A 13221-nucleotide genomic window follows, 5' to 3' on the forward strand; every position below is an offset into this window, starting at 1 on the left:
AAATTCAGGAATTAATTGATGATGCAAGTCTGAACTTGTGGACTGATCAACTTGAAATTTTGCATATAGATTCTAAATTTACCGAGGCTGGTTATAGGCCTATTTAAAATTCTTTAAGATTTCAGTAGGTCATCCTTTCAGTCAAGTTTTCTATTAGACATTGCATATTATATTGATCATTTATCTCACAAAGCTTTTGAATCATATTGAATGCTTTATTCTTAGATCTAAAACTTAGGTTGAATTGAGTTTTTGGGAACGTTTTTCTAAAAGCATCATTCATTAGTGCACTATGAGGTACCTATTGAAATAAATTATCTTTTATTTTTGTCATCAGCTTGTAGATTTGAATTTTGTTCTCTCTAAAATGAGCCAGCAGCTAAAGAAGATATAATATTTTTACTATTGTATTTTGTTTATATTAAAGTGAAAAAACATTCACATTGTTTGGTGTGGCGACAACCGTTTCGTGTTTGTGTTGCACATTCTCAACAGTTTCTGTTTGGAAACTCCAGCACGGTCAACGGTCATCGCCACACCAAACAATGTGAGTGTTTTTTCACTTTCAAGTTAACAAAATACAATAGTAATAATATTGGTGAAAACAAGACGGATAACCAACAACGAATATAATATTTGTTTACTGGAAAATTATAATTCATTTTCAAAAAATGATACTTGAAAATGGCATGAGTGCTGAAACTAGTAGTGTTTAGCCTATATATAAAAGTTTGAAAAGGGTACTAGTTATTTCTATAGTAATTAAACAATTTTAGTAGCCCCATTACTTTATCATAGAAAATAATCATACGAGTTAGTTCAATTGTTATTCAAATGAGGCAAAGTTAGTATTTTTTGAGTTCACTATCAAGCTTGGTTCACACATATCAGTATCAGTGTAAGTATCTGGTACAGTGGAAATATGATTCCCACGAGCTCTAATGTGACTATTCATACTCAGCCCGACCGACTTATGGGAATAATATTCTCACTACACCGAACATGTTCACTGATTGATATGTGGGACTATTTTCACTTAACCCGGTCGATCGAGTACGAATGAAGTGCATTAGAACTCATGGCTATGAAAATACGACTGAGTCATTGTCAATGTTGTAGAACCGTTCCATAATGGAATAAAAACACACATATTGTAAAATTCTACAGTTCTACAGGCTGTTTCAGAAGTAGTGTTGAACATTTTAGGGTATTGTTTCTGGATTATAGGAGACTACAAATGTCGTATTTGAAGTGTCCAAAACTCAGCGGTTATCCTTATAGCTGCCATTTTGTTTTTTTCAGTTAGGAATTTTTATCTCAAGAACGAAATGTTGTATTGATTTGAAATTTGACATGCATATTTATGCTATAAAGACTCAACTTTAAAAAATAGAATAAAAAATTTTCAATGAACATATTCAAAATGGTGGCCATTTTAAATTTTTGATGGCGAATTTCATGAAAACCGTTCACTTTACAGAAAATTCACAAGACACAAAAAAGTTGGAAAATTTATTCAAGATTTCAAGGATACGTTATTTATTAAGATTGGTCAAAGAATAACAGGGAAATTAATTCTTTTCGTACTGCATGCATGACCACTTTTCACTATTTAAACATCAATATTAAATTTCTAATTCGAATTGTATTTATGATGAAGCTTTAAAACTCGGTATGGCTTTATATGGCCATACAGCTGAATGCTTTTCTTGAAGATAATCTTGTTGTCTTGTGCATTTATGCAGTACGAAAAGAATCAATTTCTCTTCGACCAATCTTAATAATTAAGATATCCTTGAGTTCTTGATAAAATTTGCTAACATTTTTGTCTCATGTAAATTTTCTGTTAAGTGACCGGTTTTTGTGAAATTTGCCTTCAAAATTTAAAAATGGCCACCATTTTGAATATGTACATTGAAATTTTTTATTTTATTTTTTAAAGTTGAGTCTTTATAGCATGAATATTCATGCCAAATTTCAGATCAATACAACATTTCGTTCTTGAGATAAAAAATCCTAAGTGAAAAAAAAAACAAAATGGCAGCTACAAGGATAACCGCTGAGTTTTGGACACTTCAAATACGACATTTGTAGTCTCCCATCATCCAGGAACAATACCCTAAAATGTTCGACACTACTTCTGAAACACCCTGTATTTGTCACGAAACCATGGTCCTGTACCATATAAAACTGTAAAATTTGACAATATATGTGTGTTTTTATTTGATCATGGTTATGATATTTGCACTATACCGGACACGTTCACTAATGTGGGAATCCGCCTTTAGACTGTAGCAGTCTGCAGCCAATAAGACCCACCACCTGTGGCAGTGATAGTCACACATTTCTTGCCATAAGGGGGAGGCATCCTCAGAAACGACTGATTAATGGAAATTTCTACAGCTTCTTCAGCAGAGCACGAGTAAGCAAATCCCCCCCCCCACCCCACCATGGAGCGAGATGGATTGCGCGACGCAACAAGCAAGCTTGGTTTACTCGACTCTTCCTTTCACGACGATTTACCGCGCTGACAAATTTCTATAGGTGGTATATAAATCTGCATTCACACGTTGCCATTTATTTGCACAGTGAGGGAATAATTCAAGACTCGAAATGCGGAAGTACGCGTTTCATTCTTAACAGCACTGTTTCGGTGGCTATTGAGAGTACATGTATCAAGTGCTGTTTCAGTACAGTAAATAATGCTGTTGGAGCAGCTCCACGACAAAATAATTGAGTCATTGAATTCTTCAATGTTTTCAGTATGTACTAGTAAAGTAAAAGTACTATAGTGAGGTCCACGTTATAATGGTAGTGGAGAAAGATAGCAGAACAACGTTGCCGATCCTCTGTCTTATCAATGCCTTCTATAGACGATAGCTGTTACTGGTTTATTGATGTAATATTAACGTTGCCTTTTTCTTTTTTTTTTAAAAAATGGTGTAATAACCGAAACCGGTCTTTCTACTATCAATAAATCAGTGGTTTTTTGACAATTTTTTAGTCTTTTTCATTCAATATTAACGTTGCCGTTCCTCTGTCTTGTCAATGCCTTCCATATACGGTAGCTGATACAGGTTTATTGATGTAATATTAATTGTTCATTCTCGTTTAAAATAATCAATTATATTTTATTAAGCAAGAAATTTATTATATTTTCCAATAATTTCATAATGAATTTTCATAATCAAGATGAAATATTTTGTCAATTAATTATTAATTCTACATTGTTATAAGACAATCTGGCAACAGAGCAAACCGAGAAAGAGATAGCGCTATCTGCTTTGTTGAATGATAGACAAGGATAGCAATACGATTGCTAATCAAACACTGCCATTATGACGTGGACCTCACTATAGTAGTAAGTACCAGCTTTTTTCTTTACTAGTTCTATATTCTGCCTTCAAGATTTAATTAGGAAAGTTTGAAAATTGAAAGAAATTACTATTATTGTATGTATTTACACTGTATATTATACAGTGTACACTGTAAGTCTATCCGAACATCTATCCTTATACAGTCTATCTGTTTTCTAATCGGTACAGTTCATAGCCTACTAAAAGTGTTGGTATATACGTTTTTGAGATCTAGCGAGAGATTGAATAATTCAACTTCTTTGATTGGAGAAATAAATACATACTATTGAAACATTAAGTTTTCTCAGATATACAGTGTACACTGAACAGTCTATTTGGACATCTATCTGAACAGTCCATCTGTTTTCTAATCTATAGCCTTCTAATGTGTTGGTATATACGTTTTCGAGATTGAATAATTTAACTTCTTTGATAAAAAAATAAAAGAAGTGTTTTATGCTACTCAGGAATCCACGAGTGCCATTTGTATTCCAACCAACGATCACATCTCATAAGAAACAAATAATCGGAAGGGGGTTAACTTTCACAGAGCTGAACTGCTTGCGATCGGTGCGGCCAGATCGCCAATAATAAATTGTTGTCAAGCTAGGATATTGATTGTTAAATAATTGTTAATTATTAATTGTTATCAATAAGTGTCAGTTAGTTATAGACTCAGAAATATGAATCACTTGAGTCTCCCGCCAAGTGCTAGTTACGTTAGTATTATTCGTTTTTGTAAGCTGTTATCTGCATTACCATTTGAGTGACCCTCGCCCTCGTATTTGGTGAACCAAACATTACAGAAACCACTATTAACACCCTGACTCTTGGCGAAGAGAGGGATCAATGAGAGTGAAGAGTCTTGGCGAATATTATAAAATATATTCCTTGGCTCACTTATTGAGATAACCGAGTTTCTGAGACTACACTGAATACGTGTAGCCTATATTCAGTAAGCGTATTTCTAGTCTCCTAACGTTTTCAATGCAATTCGAAGCTGTCTCAGGAGCACAGTAAACGACAAATAGGACAGGTTCAGGACATGAGAGAGTGTGGACTGATAAAACTGGTTCGAAATGATCTTTAAACTTAGACTGAGTGTTTGACGATTTATTAATTTTCAAATTTTTGAAAGAAAAATAATTGGAATTCAAGTTCATATGATAACTTCAGAGAAAGCGGGGTCTACAGAATATAGAAAGGCGAGAAGCATACGCACACAGCAGCAGACAGACGGAGGAAAAATCCCTTTCAAGGTGATAGAATGTTGCAACGCATACAGATGATCGTCGTCTGTATATTATGTGATGTCTGCTCACGTCTGCATGCAGACGTTTGATTTTTTCTACGTTTGTCTGTAGATGTGTGCGTTCAACTTGAGGGCTCCCAAAGTATTGCTTGAAATCTGAGTTTCAAAAACCAAAAAACTGTGGAGGGCAATGGGTTTGGTTTTAAAATAGTTAAAATTAATGAATCCCCAGGGGTACAAAACGATCCTGCAGGTTTTCAATGGGTCTCGATATTCCTGGGTCCAGGGGTCAAATCCGCCTGGCTAGATAGTGAAGGCGGGCGAAGCGAGCTCATCAAATCACAAGAATTATTGATTTTTTTTAACATTTTCAGAGAAAAATGTCTCGATTCTTGGGAAAATTTTATCGTTTAATATCAATCTTGAAGCTAAATCCATATTATCAACCACTAGCAGTATTATCACAATAAACTTGAAGAAAACATTATTCCAGTTGTATTTTTGTTCTAGCTTTGGAGTCGTTGAATATTCATCCAACACAATAACGGAGGATAAGAATGAAGTGAGAAATAATAAGATAATGGAATAACGAATTAGATGTACGGAAATAGCGTACCATAGAAGTTGAGTTAAATAGAAGTAAAGTTCAAACAAAGCAGCTCCTTCACATTGAAAGTTTACGAATGGGATAAGGCCAACGGTACCACCCTCCACCCTCCCTGCCGTCGCTTACCCAATACGCTTTGTTTCCATGTTACGCTCTTCCAGCACATTTATCCATTTGTACGATCGATTGGAAAAAGTCCAAGTAATTTTCCTTGCTTCAGAATTTTTACAATACAGTGCGTTAGCTGCGCATTAGTGAATTAAGAAAAGAGCAGAGAAACTCATCATGGAAATTGACCAAAGTAGGCCTATTTCTAATTTGTTTCAATCTTCTCTTAAACACTGCACAGCATTCTCCAAGTAATAGTGGTGTTATTTTGTGAAATTACGAGTTCCATCATATTGTTCTAATACTACTGATAAATTGTGTAGGATGGGGTCCATGCTAATACAAGCGAATAAACGTTTTGTGCCTCTTCATAAAAGTAGAATAATATTATTATCCATGACTAGAAGACTAGATGAATAAATAAATAAATGGACAGGAGCAGGGGATAAGAAAATATGTTGGCAACAGCGATGTAAGTGAATTGCACAATATATTGTATAAGACTATACTAGACACCTCATTCTAATGAAGCTAAGAGCAAAAGGAAATGATTTTTCAATAATCACTTTCAAAGGCTATAGTAATAGAACTCATAGAACTGATGATAGTTAAAAAAGAAAAGATACTGTGCAATGAAAATCAGCTTCTCCCGTCAATTTTATCGTGAGAGTACACTACATGTACATTACATGTACTCTCGCTGTATCATTACGAGTCTTAAACACTTTGTTTATAAATGTATAATTTGTTGGTAAGAAGAAGAGGGTGTTTTAAGTTTCCCTCGGCTTTTATTGTAGAAGAACAATGATTAAATTACCTATCCCATCCTATCATAGATATAAAGTTATGAGATATGATGATATAAATTGATATCGTGAATCTATTAATATTTTTTCATTATAAGTAGTATTCTCCAGTCGAAAGAATAAAAACTCTACTAAGCACACTCTTTTAAAGCACTGTTTTTGTAGAAAGGCTGAAACAATTTAACACACTTCTGTAAGATAGCTTACCCCACCCTCTCACACCTACACGAAACATTTTGCACAGAAAACGCTTGCTGTTAATTGAAAAAGGCAACCTGACCCACTCTACTCTAAAAAGAGTAGGCTAGACGGAGAACCGTCTCAGTGGGATTGAAGACAGAACAAATAAAACCAAGTGATGAGGAGGTGTGAAAGGACAAGAACGATAAGAGAAGAAGAAGAAGGAGGAGGAGGATGAGGAGGAGTAGAAGTAGAAGGAGGAGGATGGGAGGAAAGAGAAAAGGAGGATGGAGAAGAAGACATGCAATTATTAACAAATTTATAGATGTTACAAAACATAAAATGAAAAGCTTTTCAACGATACTAGACTGAATAGACTTGTGCAGCGAAGAGTGCTCCCTTCACTTGCAAATAAAACTCACTCGTAATTTTACTTTCTAACTTGTAATAAAACATTGAAGAATGGCTTTACTTTACTGTTTTGCTTAGAAACCATGGTTGATTTATTTTGTAAATCAAAAACGAGCCAGTACTTCACTTGACACATGGTTGCTCACCTTTACTACTTATCCTAATTATAAGTACAAGCCCCCCCCCCTTATAGAAATTGAACTTCTCAAGATTCGATTTTGAACCAACCCTCAAAAAAGATAATTTCTTTTCTTGCCACTGTGGTTACCTCCTCCTCAATTAGAAAGTTCAGCTTCATGATTTCCATGAAAATTCAGCTCTCCCCTCTAGATTCGGAGCCCTTCGCGGAAAAAAGTGAGCGGTCGTCACGTGAAACTTTCGTACTTTTTTGGGATCTTCAAGATTTTTTTCAACTCCTGGAATTCCCATCAAGACCCACATCCTTATGGGCATCCCTGGACCATTCACATCCAAACAGCCAAACAGTTAGTGTTATTCATTATATAAATGGTTACAAGAACCTTCTTCATTGTGGAATACTAGAGATAAAATAATATTTGCTTCTGGCTTTGGCATATTTACCAAATAGCAATTATAGCAAGAGACTGCTCTTAGGACTATAATTTGCTATGAACGTACATTTTTTCTCAAAAAAATATTTTTGATTCTATTTTCTTCTAATAAATAATGCTGCAAACTATTCAATGAATTTTATATAGTACAAAATCAATAATTATTATTCAGAAAATGAATATGATGGTATGCAATTTGATTATAATATATATGTAATGATGATATCGTTCCCATTTACACTCATCCATTTCGATGAACAGGATAGAGAAGACAAATTAAACGGCTGGTGGTTTTCTTCGTAGTGAAAAAGAAAATCTTGAAATGCGAAATGTTGAGAGGAAAGAAAAAAGAAAGAGCTGGTTATGACAGGGAAACGACAAGAGGATGAGAAGATAGATAACTAGATGAAGAAGAAAAAAAATGAATAAGACGGCAGGCAGTTTTTTCATAGTGTAGAAGGAAATGTGCAGCTGGAGGATTGAAATTTTGTTAGGAAGGGTCAAAGACGAAGATCGATTGAGGAAGAGGAATGGAAAGAGAGAGAAGACCAGAATAAAGGAAAATAAGACGAGACAAAGGAGAAATAAGATGATAAGACGTGTAGAGCAGACAAAAAGGGATGAGGAGGAGCAAAAAGAAAAGAAAGAGATTAAGAAAAATAAAGCAAGGAAGACTAAAATGAGAGAACGATCCGATCGTGTGCAGCTCAGACAACTGTTGCTATTGTATGCGACGATGGGGAATGGAGAGTGAAAGGAATTTGATTCGTTTAGTTCGAATTCTGAGTGTCTTCAATGGCACCGACACGATTTTCGAAGATAACTGAACGGGAAAGAAATTGGAAAATAGCAGAAAGATCAAACAGATGGAGGGGATCAACTTGTGTTCTTGTTTAGGGATAAAGAAAGGTCACCATAAGGAAAACAGGTAGCCCAAATAAGACCGTGCCTTTCTATTCGCAATCAGCCATTAAAAATTCCATCTCTGTCAAAATAAGAGCAGAATTTATTCTCTCTGTTATATCATCTAGAAACATTTCAAAGGAAAATTCAAATACATATCCTTAAACGAGAAAGGTCGCGGGTCGCGGGTATAATCTCTTTCAACTTCCATTTGAATTTTCCTTGTTCTTCCGAAACATTCAAAAGACTTCATACAATTGATCCAACAAATCCTTTCTAAATAGAACACGAAAAAATTGAATATTTTTAGATTTCGAAAATATTTTATATCCTTTTTCCCCAAGATTACCATTCAATTCAAATAATCAGTTTCCAAATCTCAAAAGCGGAAAAAAGACTTCGTATATCAATTTTTCATGTTATAATTTTTAATCGTCTTCGTAGGTAATAATGAAAACGAGGTTTTTTGAGGAGTGGCTGGACAATAGAGGCTAACAAAGCAAGAATCAAAAAGTTTTATAATAGATACCGGACGTTTGGAAACACAATAATATTTTGAATCTTATAGAAAGAATTATTGTTTGCCTCAAAACTATAAAACTTTGAAAAATATTTTTGTATTGCTGACATTCAGATCCACCTCACTGCTTTTTCCTAACCATATTTCGAGGTGGAAATTAGAATTCTGTTGAAATATCATAATTATTATTCATAAAAATCAAAGTGAGTGTTCCTTGACAAAATCATTGACTTATAATAGTGATCAAACAAAAAAAAGTTTTCGAGAATAACCAGGTTCAAATTCGATACTCCAATTCAGTGATTTGGATTGATGTGAGTAGAGAATCCTTTGTACATAGCTATGCACGTGGAAGAGCTGAAAATTGATACATTCTATTTATAATTGAAATAGATAAGAGATGAACAATAATATATTTTCATGTGAGATTTAAATTTATGATTTCGGAAAATAGCTATATTAGATATTAAAGAAGAAGCCTGTATTATATGAAATCATCACCGTTCTTGAAGAAGGTGTAATAAATGTTATTATTGTCTTTATTTTTATCTACTATTTCTTTTTATATCTTTTCATTGATCTACACTTGTTAATCAAGTGATTCGATCCTTGAACGGCAATACAGTCGAAACGGAGTGAAGAAGAGTTGAGCATTGTCTCACAATAGTATTGATGTGGAGAAGGTAACTCCTGGAATACAAAGGGTTAGTAGCCTATTCTATTGAAATATTCCATTCACAATTAGAAAAATATTCATTCATGGGAGAAAACAGACCTGCTATTCCAAATATCGTTTCTTTCTGCACTGAATGAATCGAAAAAAAAACATTTCCCAATCTATGTATGTAGGTACTCAAAAAACAACTCGTTTTTCCATTGTTTTCATGCTCGCTGGCAATTCTCAACGAGTTTCTCTTTTTTGACCAGGAGCCTTCTGTGATGGATAAACGATTCAATAGTTTAATTGTTACTTTTTGATTCACCCTACCGAACTCTCCGTCGTCATTACATCGTGATTTTTTCTGTCCTTGTGAAATCCATTCCAAAGAAACGGAGGAAAAAATGCCAGCCAAATTAATGGAACATCACAAACAGACCGGGGGTAGCAGAGCTGTGGCACTCTTCTGTCTCATCTCTGTCCGTCCATCGAGTAAGATGAGAATTCCCATTATCATTCCTGAATTTCAGATTAGCCGTAGTCGGATTTGCTGTAGCTGCGACGACCTCTAGTCCGATACAGCGCTCTGCAACTTCAATAACCCTTTCTCTAATCAAGGCTTGAGAGTAAATAAAGGCAGCGAGAGCTTTCTAAGCCGGACTATTTCGAAATTCTACAACGGAGATATTCGGATGAAATATTCAGTTCAGCCCGAGGGTCTACCAATGTTCTCGCTGGGATTTCGCTGTAATAGAGCACTATCTATCGAGAATCTGATATTAGATATGAAAATGGCTCATTCGATATCGTGCTCGTGCAAGAAGTGAGTGAGCGGAATATATCGAACAAGTAACATGAGAAATATAGCGGCCCACTCACTGTATTCACCATAAATTGACGATAATTGAACTCTGCTAGAATACAGCATTGTGTGGTCTATGAATCTATTACACGGTACCTAATTGATAGTGAAATCTAGTCAGACCTTTCCGGGCGCACAAAACACCTATTAAATTTGCAAATAGCTCTACAGTAGCTGCTTCTTGAGATATAAAGTCTGACATACGATAGGTGGAAGATCAGTAAGACCTTCACAGCACTCTCGAACAGAAATTTCAAATGAATCAGCCACTTAAGCTATCAATTTTCCAAGACAGAACGTCTACGACCTGCATCAAGGAATATGAGCTTTTCCAGGTTCTCCAACGTAGAATACCTTTAACCAAATTGAGATAATAATGATCTTGAGCTTTCTCATAGCGCAAATTAACACAGTATTTAGCTCCGATGTAACTGGAGCCCTGAAGCTATGTTATGATTTGGTGTTTAAGGGACTGGAACAACTCAATAGTAAAAGCTAACAGAAGCAGATTCTTGAAAAGTTCAACAATTTTTAATAGAAGTTGATGTTCTGCCTTAAATGAGTAAACATTAAGATCAATGAATTGTATAATGTTTTACCCAGTACTGTAAAAAATCCATTTATGATATGAATACAATAGGAAAATGAATAGCTTCAATGAATTGTGTCGGTTTGACAATTTCACAGTTTAAATTCAAGTGTTATTACTTTTAGATAATAGTTATAAGGATACAGTGATTGATTTTAAAACCAATTTTGGAAAAAGAGGACATGTGTTTATTATACTGCAACCTGTTCAGGAACCAGTAGATAAATCGCGTAATCGCGTGGAATTTTGCTGAGGGTGAAGTCCATGCATTTGTGTAGATAATAGGGAAGATAATGTCAAGAGATAAGTAGTCCTACAGCTTGAGGTGGGTTCCGATCAACTGGGATTCGATATTTTCAAACTCATAAATTACTTTATGCAGAATAATATTAAAATGTCTAGATCCATTGTCAAATTTCAAAAGAATTGTTCTATATCGGGTTTCCTTCAAATATTACTGATATTTGTTCAAATGATACTCACTTGTTCAAATGAATGTTACCTTCAAATATTACTGATATTTGTTCAAATGATACTTGTTCAAATGAATGTTTTTAAACAAAGAAAACGTCTTGAATCAGTAAATCAATTTCATTTCCTCAAATGTACCGTACATTGTTCCCATGTTACTCACAGTAATTGACCTTGTTAAATACGTTGTAAGTATTCGAATCTTAAGTATGGGAACTGCATTTACGCAATCACAAAATTAATGGATTGTAAACGATAGAGAAACCTTATCCAACAATAAATCTCCAAAACTTCCGAGAATAATTTGCAGGTGGAATGTTTTGTGATAATACCATGAATTCAAAACAGTACTCAACAGGAAATGAGAAGGAAGTGAGAATAAATAACAAAAACAATTTGAGAGCGCCGAATGATGACAGCTATGTAAAAATAATTTACTCACCACTCATGAAGTTGTAAATAACCGGGTTCACAGCGCTGTTGGCATAGCAGAGCCAGTGGGACACGATAGCAAGACCTCCAGTCACTTCGGTTTGTTTGATGTCCATGGTCATTCTGAAACATAACAATGAAATATTTGCCAGAATCGCTTTGTGAAAAATTTGTGAGAAGATTGGATTGAGTCATCCACATTGTATATTTCTTGTACATTTTTGTATAGTAGCCAGTCACCTTCAATGTTGACCATATAAGGCTTTTAGAATTGACATCAGATACAATGTTTCTGGATAATTCATTTTTATAGAAATACATCTCACATACGTCATGAAAACTTGAAAAGTTGAAAGTGGGATAGAAGTTTGATTGTAGAACTCAGCGGACAGGAAAATTGCACGGGAAATTGCACTCTTCAATAAATTTTGAGGACTTGATATTCAGACACTTTTTAACTTCGAGAACATATAAAATTCACAGCATACCATTAATCATGGAATACACAATTTCTTGTATAATTGTTTGGAATTATTGACGCTATTGAATAATTTCTCATTCCCTTTCAATACTACTGAGTAAAGCACACAACTTCGTTTTTTATTTTAATAAATAATTATGTGAATATTTATGGCTCAGATACTCTATTCCCATGAAAGTTTGAAAATAGACAAAATAATATAAAGGAGAAAGTTGGAAAGTTATTATTCAATCAAATTCATTAGACATGGAACACTATGTAGCAAAATCTGATTACAATTCATGAATCAGTGAATATTGAATTCAACGATAGCGGTAGCTTTATTAAAATTCAAGCTATTTCTCAAATCCTTAAAAAGGAGACCTGATGGATGACAGATTCCATTTTATAAGTATTATATTTATGTGTCAACTGATATGTATCTTGAAAAAATTATCATATGTGAAACGGCAGACGGGGGAAGGAGAAAAAATGCATAGAATAGAAATACTGGGTTGAATGTTTCATCAGCTGGGATGCGATATCGTGATTCCGATGATTTCAATTTCAATTTATTTATTTCAAAATACAATTTCAATGAAAGTAGTATACGTCACATATTTAATCACTCTAGCTATTAGATATTTGAGGGAAATTTAGAAAAAATACATTCTAATTTACTAGGTTGCAATATATAAAGATGATATAACACATCGGAAAAAGATTATTAACAAATTCAAGTGCAAAATTCATTGATAATAATCAAACACATCGGAAAAAGATTATTAACAAATTCATGTGCAAAATTCATTGATAATAATCTATACTTATCTCACTGACTCACTCACTGATCACGATTACTGGAAAACTACTGGATGGATTGCAACAGAACTTGGAATATAGCTTCCTTATACGTCCTAGATGCTCACTAAGAAATCTTTTGGCGATATTTCAACTCTAAGAGTGGTTTTCAAGGGTTTAAAGTTCGTATTTTAGCATGTATATTCTTCTTCTCCCAATCTATTAATTATAAT

The 13221-nt window shown here is 34.2% G+C and overlaps 1 protein-coding gene across 3 annotated transcripts in view; it reads right to left on the reverse strand.

Annotated features, from left to right (window-relative positions):
• LOC111048589 (orexin receptor type 1) overlaps positions 1–13221 on the reverse strand; it is a 247865-nt gene that overhangs the window by 29151 nt on the left and 205493 nt on the right. For all 3 annotated transcript variants that reach the window (XM_022334504.2, XM_039442529.1, XM_039442528.1), the window contains one exon: positions 11738–11850. In XM_022334504.2, coding sequence (XP_022190196.2) covers positions 11738–11850 — 113 coding nt within the window. The remainder of the gene's footprint in view (positions 1–11737; positions 11851–13221) is intronic.

The sequence above is a fragment of the Nilaparvata lugens genome, chromosome X (assembly GCF_014356525.2).
Source record: "Nilaparvata lugens isolate BPH chromosome X, ASM1435652v1, whole genome shotgun sequence".
Taxonomy (NCBI): domain Eukaryota; kingdom Metazoa; phylum Arthropoda; class Insecta; order Hemiptera; family Delphacidae; genus Nilaparvata; species Nilaparvata lugens.